This window comes from Cebus imitator, unplaced genomic scaffold (genome assembly GCF_001604975.1).
Source record: "Cebus imitator isolate Cc_AM_T3 unplaced genomic scaffold, Cebus_imitator-1.0 Scaffold195, whole genome shotgun sequence".
NCBI lineage: Eukaryota > Metazoa > Chordata > Mammalia > Primates > Cebidae > Cebus > Cebus imitator.
In genome coordinates this window covers 3,334,302-3,351,124 of record NW_016107510.1, presented here as the reverse complement: position 1 = coordinate 3,351,124, position 16,823 = coordinate 3,334,302, and the positions used below count along the sequence as shown (strand labels likewise).

General features: G+C 37.7%; 1 protein-coding gene across 3 annotated transcripts in view; it reads right to left on the bottom strand.

Annotated features, from left to right (window-relative positions):
* Window positions 1–16,414, bottom strand: part of DNAJC24 (DnaJ heat shock protein family (Hsp40) member C24) — a 57,637-nt gene extending 41,223 nt beyond the window's left edge. Inside the window, exons 1-2 of one of the 3 annotated variants that reach the window (XM_017547104.2) lie at window positions 16,326–16,414; window positions 15,384–15,527 (exon numbers count right to left, since the gene is read on the bottom strand). In XM_017547104.2, coding sequence (XP_017402593.1) covers window positions 15,384–15,491 — 108 coding nt within the window. In that variant the 5' untranslated portion in view covers window positions 15,492–15,527; window positions 16,326–16,414. Of the gene's footprint in view, window positions 1–15,383; window positions 15,573–16,325 lie in introns of all 3 variants that reach the window. The other 2 variants (XM_017547102.2, XM_017547103.2) reach the window with 2 other exon arrangements.
* Between the last annotated feature and the right edge of the window lie 409 nt (window positions 16,415–16,823).

Sequence of the window (16,823 nt, the reverse complement as noted above, 5' to 3'; positions counted from 1 at the left end):
CTCTCTCTCTCTCTCTCTCTGCTGAGCTGCCTGGAGCTGGGGAAGTGGTAACACAAGCACCTACATGGTCATCACCACTGGGACTGTGGTGGTTCAGATTTGAAGTCACCACCATACTGGGTTTGCTCAAAGCCCACAGTGACCACTACCTGGCTACCTACCTATGTTCCCTCAAGGTCCCAGGGCTCTATAATTACCAAGTGTTGAATTCAGCCAGGCTTGTGTCCTTCCCTTTACAGCAGTGAGCTCCCCCTGGCCCTGGGCAAACCCAGAGATGCTATCTGGGAGCCAGGGCTTGGAGTTGGAATCATCGTCTACCTGGTACTCTATTCTACTGTGGCTAAGCTGGCACCCAAACCACGAGACAATGTCTTTCCCACTTTTTCCTCTCTTTTCCTCATGCAGAAGGAGTCTCTCCCCTATGTTCACCACCATTCCAGGTCTGCAGCAAGTACTGCCTGGCTACCACTGATGTTCATTCAAGACCTAAAGACTCTTCAGTCAGCTTGTGGTGAATGCTGCCAGCCCTGAGTCTCTTTAGGGCACTGGGCTCCCTCTGGCCCAGGGAAGGCCCAAAGATGCTGTTCAGGAGCCAGTCTGGAACTGGGTATGCCAGGAACCCACTTGTTGTTCTACCCTACTGTAGCCATGCTGATATCCAAGGTGCAAAACAAAGTACCTTTACTCTTCTTTCTCCTTTCCTCAGCAGGAATCTCTCTCCATGGCCACCATAGCTGGGAATGCGCTGGGTCACATCTGAAGCCAGCACAGCCCTCAGTCTTACCCAAGGCCCACGGCAAGTACTGCCTGGGTACCAGTGATGTCAAAACCGAAGGTTTCTTTAGTCAGTAAGTAATGAATTCCACTAGAACTGAGTCCTTCCCTTCAAAGCAGAAGGTTCCCCTCTGGCCCAGGGTACGTTTAGAAATGTCATCCAGGAGATAGAGCCTAGAATGGGGGGGCTGGCTCAGGACTCTGCCTGATACCCTATTCTACTGTGGCTGAGCTGGTATCCAAGTTGCAAGACACAGTTGTCTTTACTCTCTACTATCTTCACCTCAAGCAGAAGGACGGAGTCTCTCCCAGAGTTTTAACTGTGTTGCCTAGGGTTAGGTTGATGCAAGTACTACCTTGGTCACCCTAGCTGGTATCTCATCAGGTCATGTGCACCCCAAGTCAACTGACTCTGAGCCCAGCATAACACCTGTCCAGGAATTACAATCCTTGTGGCCTAGACTGCCTTTCAAGTTAATTTATGACCCCAGATGACTTTAGCTCGTGGTGGAGGGCTTGCTGGAACTCAGGTTCAGACCTCTGGGATGGACAATTTACCATCTAGGGCTGGTCTAAATGCTCTCTTTGTGGGTGCTGGCTGAATTCTGCCAAGTGTTGCTTTCCACTGTAACAGAGCAGCACTGTGAATGCAACATCCTACAAGCATGGTGCTCTCCCTTCCCCGAGCACATGGATTTCTTTCCATGCCACGTGCCACTGCAGGGGGATGAGGGAGGGATGGTGTAGGTGATTAAAGACTGTCCTTCCTATCCTACTCCAGGCCTTCTTCCTTAATTTAGTTGTCCAATTTGATGTTCCTGCAGAAGGGATGATCACTGGAGGCTTCTACTTGGCCATCTTATTCTGCTCCCTCTCCAGGAGTAGGCCTTATTAATATTACATTATTACTGTCACCTTTTCACAGTCTTGTCAAAAGAGGGAGGGAAAAAAGAACATTCAAGAAGCCTTATATTTTTAGTGATCTTTGTGTTAGTTTACTTAGCTTAGAAAAGAAACAACTCTTTAAATGGTAATTTAATTTACAATATTTATCTTATTTAAATCCCGGGGGGATTGGAGGCAATCATATGGCCTCCAAGAAAGTGACTGAATTTTTACATTTCTAAGATCTTCATATAGTTTAACACAAAACAAACCAACAAATATCATCTAATATATAATTTATGTCAAATGCTTTTGTGACACATTACTGTAGTACATGCATAAGATGACATTCATTAAACAGGGACATCTAAAGAGTCACCAAAGTTTAAGGGAGGTATACAAGCAAAAAGGTCACAGTAAGAGTAGATTCTAAAATCTACTTGCGTATCTGGGAAGATCATGGCTCAGACAAAACATGGTTGGAATAACCAGCTTTTTGGGCCTTTTATATTATGTAATAATAAATTGCTCCGGTTGAATGCTTCACCAACTGAAGTTCCTTTTAATATTTACTTTCTAAAAACCTGATATAAAGAATCTAGAATAATTTGTGATATATGTTTAAAACCCTTTAAAAATTACAAGATTGTGTGCAAAAATCACTGTGATTGTGAAGCAATCATGTCTAAACTAAAAGATGCATTAAACTGCGTAACAAAGGCTTTTCAAAAACTCTTTTTTCCCCTTATAATTGTCATGACTATTATTCCTAAAAAGAGTATTCTTTAGTAAACTGAAAATTATATGCTTATATTCTCTAGTTTCTTTTTCAGATATTTTCCTTTAACTACCTAATATGCTTATTCTTCCTGATTCCAACATTCTCTTCTGGAACACTAGTTAAAGCTCTCAAAAACATGTCTTCAGACTAGCTATTGAAAACCTCAAGAGAAAAAGGTTCCACACTCTTAGCTGAATTATTAAAAATGAAATCTAGCAGCTAGATAGCCTCTGAGGACAGGTGTAGACAAACCACTGGTTCAGGTTGCTATAGGTCAAATCATTTCACATGCTGTGGCTCTATTCTGTCATCAGTTCACATGGGTCAAGGGCTATCTAACATCACCACTCAACGTGTAAGGAATAACAGAAAAGGGAGAACAATACTGCAACTCATATAGAGAGGCCAAATGAACAGAGCCAACTTCCTTCTTAACCGTTCTATTCTACTTCAGCAAAATCCAGTACAATTCAACCAAAACATGTACTAAGAATCTATTACATTGAGTCCATGAAATTGGTGCTACCAAGGACACAAAAATAACTGAGACAGGATCCCTGCCTCCAAGGACTTCACTTCGAGCTGAGAGGCAGCTACAGGCATAATCAATTAGAGTAAAAATAGGATATGGACAGTGTAATACCAGAGTTACGACGTATCAATGGAACACCTAAGAAGTTGGGGAGACTTCTTGAGTAACTATAAGGAAACATTCAGAGTTCTTTGAATTGTACCTTAATGGATGGCGGACTTCCTCCATGGAATAGGAAGAAATGGGAGGAGGGCTTCTTGTTTACAATGGGGTAGTGCCAGTCTATTTGTTCCAACCTTTTCATTGAGAACTACAAAATGAAGATGAACTATATTATAAAACATTGTAAAAACAGCAAAGAATCGACAAGATAGTTAAGTCCAAAACTGAAAGAAAAACAATCAAAGAACTGAAGGTGTTTTTGCCCTGAAAGTATTTTGCCTATTCTGGAAATGAACTTTTGTTTTGACAGCCCTATTTGGCTTAAGATAATTACATATATCATAGAAGAACTGCCTGAAGAAAGGACAAGATATTAGAGCAGAAAACAAAAGGCTGAAACTGAGTCCCACACCTAGCTGTGCAGAAGAGATATATTCTGTAACATTAGGATGAAAGGCTGCGTTAGGTGTGGGGAGGATATATTCCCACACTTACGGCATATGCTGGTTCTTGCCCTCCTTTACTCACAATGCAGCAACCCAGGGGGCATTTCTTTTCCATAAACTACAAGCAAAACTTGCTGTGCAACCTTGCTTTCCAATTCCACCAACTGGTAATAGCATTAACTTCCCAACATGCAACTTGAACACTTACAAAGGAAGAACAATTTGTATAGGTGTCCAGATCCAAAGGCAATGTGAAAATTATATGTAATCAAAACTACTTGTAGAAAATCTTTAAATTGTCCATTAAGTACAGTATCTGAAGTTTCATGACTATAATCTACAATATTGTAATATGAGAAAGATATATATTTGGTCTTTGCCCCTGGTTCCTAACAAACAGCTCCTAAAACCCTTGGAATCTCTGAAGAGAAGAGGATCTTTGGTATGCTAACGAAATGCCTAGTGGCTGGAGGCACCTAGGCAGCTTCAGGAGAGGGGCTGGTGACCAAAAAGACCAAAGCATGATTGGAGGGTTGGGACTTTCAGCTCCAGCCCTCAATCTCCAGGGAGAGGAGAGGGGTTGATGGTTGAGCTGATCACCCATAGCCACTGATTTAACAAAGTATGCCTAGCTAATAAAGCCTTCATTAAAATGGATAGAGGTCAGTGACCTCCAGGTGGGTTAACAAGAAAACACTGTGCCATTAACATAAATACTATCTTTTCTCTAAAGATATAATCTATTATTGCTGCATTTACACAGTAGAAAAATTAAAACAAAAACAAAAACACTAAAAAGGTAACTGACTGCCTGCTTTTTTTCATACAGTTTTCAAAGTATATGTAGAGTGTGTCATAATTTCTTGCTACTAGTCAGTATGTTACTTAATCTCTGAGCCTTGGTTTACTCATCTATATATTAGGAATAATAATGATATTGTACTTTGCAGAGTTAAATGAGTTATTACAAGAGTATCTCATACATAGTGCTACATATTAGCTAAAGTTATTACTTAAACATTCATTTAAAATGTTACTCCTACCACTTTTATCACAAAAAGGAATTGTTTATAATAGTCTCTATGAGATAACTCTTTATTGTTACGTACCGTGCATTCTATATATTAATATCTAAATGACAGCTAAACAGTTAACTATGGTAACAGAAATTATAATGTAGACTACAAGACAAGTTATATCTTCCTGATTTTTACTTACAACATTCCTAGATTTTTTTTCACAAAATTTCTCTTATTGCCTAAGTACCTTTCCTGTAATCAAGATCTCTTTTGCTTTGTAGTGTACTCAAAAGACCTATTTAAAGAATTGTTCTTAACTCCCTTCTTTTCCAATGTGGTAATTTTCTTTGTACAGTTACCCTTTCTACTTTCTTTTTCAAGACATTAAAATGGATTACATAACTAGCTTAAAGCTAATCTATATACAACCATTTCTAATCAAATGAGACCCTCTGAATGCCCACCTAAGTATTAAGTGGTATTTTACACCCTTCCAAAATTAAGAATAAGACACTCCTGACTCAAATTACATGGATTTTCTTTATGATTATAGAACATATTATAACAGCAGCATATAATTTTCTAACACAGTAACTCTTTTCCAATTGAAAAGTATCCTGTAATATTATCAGCATCAATGGGAAAAGACCCCCAGTTCTCAATTTAACAAAGTTTTGAGATGGAGCTTTCTCTTCAGTAAATAGCAATTTTCACACGCATAACTGCAAAAAACATGGGAATAACATAACCAATCATTCTGGACCTTAGACCATTTCAAAACAACGGGTTATTATTCAAATTGTTTTTAACAGAAAACTAAAAAATATTTTAAAAATCAATTCAGAATTGATTTACTAATAAGTAAAGTCCCTATTAATTAAACAGTGCTAAAAAATGTTGATTCAGTTACTTTTGTTTTTTATATAGTAAATTATTACACAGCAGGCTAACATGTATATCTCTAATAAGTAATATGTATGGTATGTGAATAATGTCTTTAAAGCTAATTCTGCACTTTACATATATATATATCTTTAAAGTATTCCAAAATATCTCAATTAGTAAGAATTTTTTCAGAATCAGGACCCTGAATAAGCATTACATTTACAAAAGCTGAAATAAAGGAACAGTATTTACTAAACAACATGTATTGTAAACTAAGCAGCCTACAATTTAGCAATATTTTATCCAAACAACTAATTGTGTAGGAGGTGTTAAATTCAAAGTCTTCTGAACTTGGAAAAGTACATGTAATACATGAGCCTTTTTACAAAATTAGAGAATGCTGTTAGTCAACTGTAATTTTATTCCCCAACTGTTTTGTGACATTGTTGAGAAACACAGACTAACAAAATGTGGTAATTCTAATTGGGAAACAAGAATATGAACTTTAGAAGCCTCTTTTTATTTCAAAAAATCTGACAAACATGATAAATAATATGATTTTCCCTTATAATTTTCTCCTTAAGTCTATTAGAAAGTCTAAACTTATCATGCAAAAAGAGTAAGAAAAATAACTTTCACTTTATAAGCCATAAAAAATCTAGATCTTTTCAAAATTACAAGAAAGTAGTAATTATGTCTGACCTTCCATAATACTTAATTAACTGTGCATAAATGAGGTGTTCCATGGAAATTCAGAAAAAGTAAAAATTATGCCTTTAAACAACAGTAAACCCTTTTAGATGGCAATTATGAGAAGTGTGATATAATGGAAGAGAATCTAGAGTCAGAGAATACGTGATGAAGCCTAGATCATAACCCTTACTAATTCTGTGTTTCTGACAAACCACTTAACTGTAACTAAGCCTTCATTTTCTCAAATACAAACATAGGGGTAATAAAACCTACCTTACAGAGGGTAAAACCAGATAAGAGGCTAAAGCATTTGTAAACTGCTAAGTACAATACGCATGCTACTAATTATACACTTACTAGTCTATACTTCCTTTCATTCTTAAACAGAATAAACTGAACATGACTCATGGCCATAAGTAAGATTATAAATTATTGTACTAAACTGTAGTATAAGGACCACTAAAACATCAACTCAGGCTAAAGAAGGGCAAAATGCTATGAGATGGTATATTAATCCATTTTCACACTGCTGATAAAGATATACCAGGGACTGGACAATTTATAAAGAAAAAAAGGTTTAATGGATTCATAGTTCCACATGGCTGGGAAGGCCTCACAATCCTGGCAGCAGGCAAGAGAGAATGAGAATCAAGTGAAAAGAGAAATCCCTTATAAAACCATCAGATCTTGTGAGACTTATTTGCTACCATGAGGAGAACAGTATGGGGGACCCCCCCCATGATTCAATTATCTCCCACCAGGTCCCTCCCATAACACATGAGAACTATGGGAGCTACAATTCAAGATGAGATTTGGGTGGAGACATGGCCAAACCATATCAGATTTATTGTCTCCTGTTGCCTGCTGCCAGGTTGTTAGGTGAGACTTCTTGCTGCCACAGTACACACAGCTACCTACAAGAAGCCTTCCCAGAATAATGCTAGTTGAAATTCTGTCTCCTGTAATTTGTTGCTTCATTTCATCTCTTGCCCTCCTCAACAGATAACGCTGTCTTCTACTTTACAGAGAATTAAAAAAAGATACCAAATGAGAGCTCATCAACTTTCTGCTACCAAGCCTACAAGCAAACTGGCTATTGCAACCATCTTTTCTTCCTTCCTCCCTGTAACAATGAAGACAGGTCCCTCCTGTCCCTTACCTAAAGCTAATCCTTCTACCTAGGATTAAGATCCCATCCCCTTCTGCCTTTGTTAATTATTCAATCTCTCCTATAACTTCAATCCCAAGCTTTTCCGTGGCTACTTCCCATACAATGTAAACATGTTGAAGTCTCTCTCATCTTGTAAAAGAAAAGCAGGGGAAAAAAATCCAACGTTTTATCACAGTCCACCTACCCTCATTCTCCTTATCTAACAGCTATACCGCCCCTGTCCTAGAGAAATACCATGAAATGCAATACGAGTAGGGGAGGGTAACCACAGGGAAGAGCGGCATGGCAGGGAGCTGGGGAGGCAAGATTACAACTAAGATCATTTTGAAACAATGAATGAGAGTCAAGTGAGGCAGTGGATGGGCAGAGTGCAAATGCAAAGGCATATGGCCACAGAAGGGTACGTGGCCTCTAAAAGGAAAAGAAAATAGTTCAGGGCTTCCATTAAGTGGCCAATTAATTAGAGATAGGATCTTGCTCTGTCGCCCAGGCTGGAGCACAGTGACCCAATCATATCTCTCTACAGCCTTGAACTCCTGGGCTCAAGCAATCCTCCTGCTTCAGCCTCCTGAGTAGCTAAGATTACAAGTGTGAGCCACAGCAACTGGCTCACACTGTTATCCCTCCCAAAATTCCTTACTAATAACAGCAAAGAAATAATAATTTTTTTAAAAAAGCATAAATGTGTAAGAACAAACAGGAGGGAAATGTGTAAGATAAACAGGAGAGAAGATAAAAAAACAGGTGAAAAATGTCAACATTTGAAGAGATGTAAAATCCATCAATAAATGATAACAAATTCAGTGTATCTGCAAAAACTGAAACCTAAATCTAAAGTGAAAGACAGAAAGAAGTGAGTTCATTCACAGAGGCCGGAGAAACTGGGGAATGGAAAGCATTAAGTACCTTTAAGAATGGGGTTGAGGGGCAAAACGAAGAAAGAAAAAGACTGGTTAAGACTAAAGAAATGGGCCGGGCGCGGTGGCTCAAGCCTGTAATCCCAGCACTTTGGGAGGCCGAGGCGGGTGGATCACGAGGTCAAGAGATCGAGACCATCCTGGTCAACATGGTGAAACCCCGTCTCTACTAAAACTACAAAAAATTAGCTGGGCATGGTGGCGCGTGCCTGTAGTCCCAGCTACTCAGGAGGCTGAGGCAGGAGAATTGCCTGAACCCAGGAGGCAGAGGTTGCGGTGAGCCAAGATCGCGCCATTGCACTCCAGCCTGGGTAACAAGAGCGAAACTCCGTCTCAAAAAAAAAAAAAAAAAAAAAGACTAAAGAAATGGTTAGACCTCCATCTCTCTTCCTCACTATAAAGCCAGGCATCCACAGCAAAAAGCTACAGGTCTACCTTGTGAGAGAAAGACCAGAGATGTTCTGGATTCAGGAACATGAGGCATGGCACTGATGACTAGGTCACAGCAGTACATTAAAAACAAACAAACAGCAACAACAAAAGCATGGACATACAGAGCAGTGGGAGCCCAAGTTCCCACCAAAACTCCCAGGCAGGAGATTTGAAAATTCTTCTCTGGGAAATGGATTCAGATGCTGACATTTAAGGTTATCCAACAAAATGATAGCCATTGCTTGATGAAAGCCCCAGTCATGTATGTGAATTTCCAAATCCGCTTGTAATATTTCATTCTGAAATAGCAACAGACAACCAAAGACCACCAGATATATGAAAAGCACATCTATAATAAAAGAGGGTGTGGGGGAATGAGGAAGAAGCAAAAGTGGAAAAAAAAGAAAAAGGACCTTAAAAGAAGAAAAAGGAGAACACTTTACTAATCTTAAAAAGATATTATATTTCTAAAATATAACAGACTTCCCTAAAATGAAAAGTCAATAAATAAGGCAAAACTTAACTGTGATAAGTTTATTAAAGGACCCTGTGGAAACAGTAGACAATATATGTAAAAAGATGGGAAAGTGATGGAAGCTATTGTTAAAAAAGAGCCAGTAGAAATGTGAGATATGAAAATTAGACAAGAAATCAAGACTTCCTTTAAGAAGTTTATCAGCAGATGGACACAGAAGAGGAAAAATAAAACCAGTGAACTTTACCACAATTAAATAGAATTTATGCAAACTGAAAAACAAATGGGAAAAAAAAAAGACAGGGAAAACAAAAGACTGGGAAAAAAAAAGACTAGAAAAAAAAAACAGAGCATTCAGTAGCCATGAGACAATCAAATACACATATAATTAGAAACACAAAAGGAGAAGAGAGGAAACAATTCACGTACTTTTAAAGAAAAAAAAAACAAAAAACCTTTCAACCTAGAATCCTCAAGCTAATAAAAATAGAGAATAGCTTTCAAAAAGAAAGGGCTGTGTGGGACAAGTCCTAACATGTATGATAAATTATATCGTTTGCTAAGAACGAGGGCAAGGAAAACTGAGCTAGCACCTCAAGTGGAAAACTGTTTGGAACATTTTAAAGTTGCAAAACTGTATATGTATATCATATACCAGTTAAAACAATTCTTTAAGCACGGGATATGTGACCCCTGCCCCTGTGGCTCCCTCATGGAGAATACTTTCTAGTCTGTCTTTGATCAGTGTTATGCACACACTAGCTGCCTGCTTGGTTTATTTTTGTTCTATGAAAAAACACAGAACACCTGGTTGTTAATAATCACCTGTTTAGAGAGAATAAATCTGTGGGTCAGAATCTGCTCAAGGCTCTCAGCTCCAAAGGCTTCTTAGCCCCTGAGGCTCTCAGCTCAGAAGGCTGTTAGCCCTCTGATAGTTCCACTTTGCACTCTTACCTCTGTGTCTGTTTCTTAATTCCTTCAGTGCCGCCTGAGTTGGGGTTTCTTCAACCGAGCTGGTCTTGGCAGGGCTGGGCATGGTGGCTCACACTTGTAATCCCAGCACTTTGGGAGGCCAAGGTGAGCAGATCATTTGAAGGCAGGAGTTTGAGACCAGCCTGGCCAACATGGTGAAATCCTGTCTCTACTAAAAATACAAAAATTAGCCAGGCAAGGTGGCACACCTTGTAATCCCACCTACTTGAGAGGCTGAGGCAGGAGAATCACTTGAACCTGGGAGGCAGAGGTTGCAGTGAGCTGAGATTGTGCTACTGCACTCCAGCCTGGGCAACAAGGTGAGGCTCCATCTCAAAAAAAAGAAAACAGGCAAAATACATCATAGGCCAAGGGAAAATAATACCAGACAGAAACATCAGAAAGGGCAAAAATGATACAAACACGTAAACACACAAAATTTATTTAAAAGAACAGAGTAGAAATATTTAAAATCATAATTATACTATAGCGTTGACAGCATATATAGAAGTAAAATATATCTGAAAACAAAAGAGAAAGAGGGAGATAATTGGAAGAATACTGTTGTAACTTTCTTAAGCTGTGAAGTAATAAGATGTATTTTGAAAGTAAAGTGTGATAAAGATGGATATTGTAATCACTAGAACAATCACTAAAAAACACAAAAAGCGTACAGCCAAAAATTCAACAGAGGAAATACAATGAAATACTAAAAATACTTGATGCACCAAAAAAGATGATAGGAAGAACAGAGGGACAAAGAGCAGACAGGACAAATATGAAAGGAATGAAGGAAAGAAGTAAGGAGGAAGGAAGGAAGGAAGAAAAGAGAGAAAGAAAGAACACATTTAAATCCAAGCATTGTTAATAACTGCATTAAATGTAAATAAACTAAATACTTCCCAAAAAAAGACAGAGACTGACAGATTGGAATGTTTCTTAAGTCTCAATTATGAGCTATACACAAGAACATATACTTCAAATATAATATACAGACAGGTTAAAAGCACTTTATCTTTAAATAAACAAATAACTACAAAATTTCCCACAAAGAAACCTCTGGCCAAGTCTGGTAGCTCACTCCTGTAATCTCAGCACATTAGGAGGTCGAAGCAGGTGGATTACCTGAGGTCAGGAGTTCAACACCAGCCTAGTCAAAATGGTGAAATCCTGTCTTTACTAAAAGTACAAAAAATTAGTTGGGCATGGTGGTAAGCACATGTAATCCCAGCTACTTGGGAGTCTAAGGCAGGAGAATTGCTTGAATCCGGTAGGTGAAGGTTGCAGTGAGCCAAGACTGTGCCATTGCACTCCAGTCTGGGCAATAAGAGGAAGACTGTCTCAAGAAAAAAAAAAAGAAACCCCCAAGCCCAGATGACTTCCCTAGTAAATTCTATTAATCATTTAACTAAGAAAAAAAATAGCAGTCTTATACAAACTCTTTCAGAAAAGAAAGAAAACGAAATCACAACTCATTTTATGGGGCTAACATAACTATGGTAATAAATTTAGACATAAACATTACGAGAAAATAAAATTACAAATATACAGCATGAACTTAAACATAAAAATCCTTAACAAAATAATAGCAACTAGAATCCCTGAATATTTAAATATAATAATGCTTCATAACAAGTGAAGTTTGTTTATCCTTGGAATGAGAAGTAGGCTTAAGAAAAATCTATGTAATTCACCACATTAACAAATTAAATTAGGAAAATCGATAAATGTAAAATTCAATAAATGCAAAAAAAAGGATCTAACAATTTTAAATACCTATTTATTATAAAAACTCTTAGCAAAGTATTAATTAAAATAATTTCCCCAAGCTGATAAAAGGCATTTTTAAAAAAATACAACTAACAATATACTTACTGGTAAAATATTGAAGGTTTTGCTCCTAAAATCAGGAACAAGGCAAGGATATCTGCTCTTAACACTTCAACTGAACATTTTAATAGAAGCAACCAGCTAGTGCATTAAGGCAAGAAAAGGAAATAAAAGACATACAGATTGATAAGACAGAATTAAAGCTCTCATTATTTGCAAATGACATAATTGTACTGGTAGAAAATTCTAAGGAATCGACAAAAATAGCTATAAAATTAAAAGGCAAATTTACCTAGATTGTAGGATACAAGACCAGTATATAAAAATAAGCTATAATTTTATATACTATCAATCAACAACTGAAAAATGAAATTTTTTTCAAAATACCATTTACAATGGAACCAAAAACAAATAACTGGAAATAAATTCAAAAAAAGATATGTAAGACCTCTACACTGAAAATTATAAAATATTGATGACACAAATGAAAGATGGCTTAAGTAAGGAGAAGGATACATGTTCATGGATTCAAAGACTCAATATTATTAAGATGCCCATTCTACCAGAGTGGATATATATTAATACAATCTCAGTTTAAAACTCAAGCAAGATTTTTTTGGTAGACATTTACAAGCTGATTCTAAAATTCCGTGCAAATATAATCAAAGTAGGATAATTAAAATAAACTGGAAAAGAAGGATAATATTAGAGTATTAACTTTACAATGACTTTGAGACTGACTATAAATCTATAGTAATCAAGATGGAGGTATTAGTAAAAGGATAAACAAATATATAAAACAGGATAGAGTCCAGTAATAGACTCAATATTGCCAAGCCAGTCCAATGGAGAAAAAAGTTTTCAACAAGCGATGCTGGAACAACTGAATACCCATACTGAGGAAAAATAAAAACACGACTTCAGATCTCATGCTATACACAGAAATCATAAGTCCAAAGGCAAAAGCAAATGACCACTTCTAGAAGAAAATATCGAAGAACATTCTCCTAACTTTAGCGAAGACGGAAAGCATTAAGCATAAAACACACATTTGATATATTTTGTCAAAACAAAAAACTCTGTGCATCAAAAGACACCATTAAGAAAATGACTTGGTAAATCATAGACTAGGAGAAAATATTCACAACATATATACAGAATCAATTTTATATATATATAATATATATATATTTTTTTTAAATATACTCCATGAAAGAAAATTACACAAATGTCCAATTATCACATTAAAAACGGCTCAACATCATTAGTCATCAGAGAAATTTTAAAAAAGCAACAACCCCACAATGGGGTATTACTACAGACACTGTAGAGTAGTCCAGTGATTCTCATGAAAGGTGGCAATTTTGACACCCAGGAGACATTTTTCGTTGTTACTGGCATCTAGGATCCTGCCACACATCTTACAAAGCACAGGACAGCCCAAATAACAAAGAATTATCCTGCCCAAAATGTCAGTGGTGGCTAAACAGTGAAAACTCCAATAGCCAAAATGAAAGAGACTAATAGCATCAAATACATGGCAAAGATGTAGAGCAACCAGAACTCTCTGATACATTGTTAGTGCATATGTAAATTGGTTTATCCACTTTTGTGTTTGACAGATGCTACACATTATGTGCAGACTGTTTCCCACTGGCCAATTAAAGGCCAACATGGCCTACAAGAGCCTGCATGATCCAGATCCAGTCTACTTTTCCAGCCTCATCTCCCAATTAACTGAAGTACAAAAATGATTTAATACTAGGATATTTTTCAGTAAAGTTGATTTTGCTGACAGAAATTTTAAAAATTCTGAGGAAAAAGGTACCTTAAGGTCATTTAGTTCAACATACTACCTAAAACAAGAATATTAGTACATTCCTGATGATGAAGCAGCTAATGTCTCTAACAATGAACATTAACAGTTTTGGCAAAACATCATTGATGTAATTGGTATAAACTAAAAAGGCTACAAATTCTATATAAATAATGATTCTTTACTCTTTTTTTTTTTTTTTTTTTTTGAGTTTCGCTCTTGTTACCCAGGCTGGAGTGCAATGGCGCGATCTCGGCTCACCGCAACCTCCGCCTCCTGGGTTNTAGCTGGGATTACAGGCACGTGCTAACATGCCCAGCTAATTTTTTGTATTTTTAGTAGAGACGGGGTTTCACCATGTTGACCAGGATGGTCTCGATCTCTTGACCTCGTGATCCACCCGCCTCGGCCTTCCAAGGTGCTGGGATTACAGGCTTGAGCCACCGCGCCCGGCCTCTTTACTCTTTTTATAAACTGAGTAAACTGGACTTCAGTATAGAATTACAGACATTGGCTTAAGAAGCATCACAATATAGACTGAAAAAATGAAAATAAAAGTTCAGAAAGATATTATATATTTACAAATACTACAATTCATTTCAAAAAACCGAGTCAACTGATAATTAGTGTATAAATGGCCTAAATCAGCATTACCCAACAGAAATATAATGTAAGCTATAAATGCAGGCTACATATACAATGTTAAAAAAGTAAAATGCAAGAGAAACAAACTGTAATATGTGCAAATACATGCATGCATATTATGTACATAAAACACACACACACACAAAACCCACAAAATAGCCAGTAATTCCAAATATTATCATTTCAACATATAATCCACATAAAAACTGTTCAATTATTAACTACAACGAATTATCAGACAGGGACTTTAACTGTGATAAGTTTATTAAAAGATATAGTAGAAACAGTGGACAGTACTGTATGTGTAAAAAGATGGGAAAGAGATGGAAACTTTAACAAAAGAGCCAGTAGAAATGCTAGATATGAAAATTAGATAAGAGATCAAGAATTCTTTTAATAAGTTTATCAGCAGATGGACACAGTAGAGGAAAAATAAAACCAGTGAACTTTAACCAACATAAGCATTAAAAACTATTAGATTGTTTTAACTCTTTTTTAAATGCTGTCTTTAAAATTTAATGTATATTTTACCCTTATGGTCCATCTCAAGTCACAGTAGCTACATTTCAGGTGCTCAACAGCCACGTGTGGCTAGTGGCTACTGTTGTTTATTATGTAACAACACTTCTAAATATTTTACATGGATTATTTCATTAATCCTTCCTGGGTACATACAAGAAAATTAACTTGTCCACATTCTCACAGCTGGAGATGGACTCAGGATTCTAACTCAAGCAGCCTGGCTCAGATCTCCTGCTCCTAACCATCATGCTTTCCTACCTCAAATCAAGTTTTTCTGCAATATTACTGAAACATTCAATTAAATCAAATTAATACCTGGATTCCTGCCACAAGTATCCCACATTTTTTTGAAACCTAAATTTGTGGGTTTCATATAAAAATTGATTTTTCCCCCTCATGATTTAAAATCCGAAAGAAAAGACTTACCATTAATACGAGTTTTTGATACTTTTGTTTTAGGTCTGACACATTTGCAGATGGGTCTGCCCCGAGGATGCTGTACCAATCCTTTATGGGCATCTGCTCAACCGCCATCACTCATGGAACCAGAAGTGGGCCTTCTCAGATCAGCTGAATTGAAATATTAAAGACAATTCATTACAGTCTGCCATGTATCTAAGAAAAAATTAAGTAGTGCTTTTGTAAGTTCTTTAATATTCATTTGAGTAAATCATGATTATAATGCAAACCTGAGGAAACATATATTTTCGTGTAAAACGCCCCAATAATTCCATGTATAAGTGTACCGACAAGTATAAAAAACGTTTTAGGTATTTCACGATTTATACATTAATTAATGAATATACAACAGCATTAAAAAAAAGAATTTGATAATGAACCAGATAGTGTATCAACCTTCAAGGTATTTCCGCTAGTCTTATGGTAAATCTGGTACACAAGTAAGCACTCACTAAACACGCTGAAGGAGCTTAATGAATATTTACAAAATGAAGGAATAAAAAAATAAAACAAAACACCAAAGAATTAAAATGAATTTGGGGGTATTCCTTCTGAATGTTTCTCGTTTGCTTTTCCTCCAGATTGCCTGGAGAGCATGATATGCGAAATAACGTCAGCACCGGCCGGCAGAGAATGAGAGACCCCTGCTAATGGAGAGGCGCTGAGAATTCACGAAGAGAGAGTATTTAAAACTCCACGCGAGGATGCCCCAGTCTTCCTACACTCGAGAAGAGACCCTACCAAGAGCCCCAGAAATCAGGCAGCTCTTCCCAAAGCTAAATACACTTAACGAGGCAGCCGGGGCCTCCTCAAGCTCGGGACTTGGGAATCATCTTCATTCACCGTCAGCTTTACCCATCCAGCCATTGGCGGGCACCCTCTCCGCGCTTTATGGAAGATCAAACCTACCTAAGTTCACACAGGCGCTGCTGCCCACTCCTTGCCTGCGGTCGGCCAGAACTCGGAACCGGCTTCTTCTTCCGCCGGAAGTCACTGCCCCGACGTGTAAGCGTTTCTAGTCGAGCAGTTGTGGCAGTGGCACCACTCAAGCGACGCTCCACCCGCCGTGACGCGGTCGCTATGGTAACTAGTCACCGCTTCTATGGAGTGGCGTTTACTAGCAGTAAGTTCGCGTTGAAGAAAGGTGCCTCTGGCTTCGTTCTAAGTCTCTCTTGTCCTGGCTCCGCGACTGTCGCTTCTCTCCTTCTCCTCAGCGAGCACCCCCCCTCACCATCCCAGGCTTTCCCTCCGTTCTTCAAAGCGTCCTCCGTTTACCCTACCCTGAGCTACTCTCAATTGTTTCGGTTGGCGCTTGAACTCTGAGAGGTATGCGGGGGCAAAAATGTGAGAAGGGTGAAGAGATCTCATGACACCCTCGTCCCTACGGTTCCTTTATAATGTTCTCAT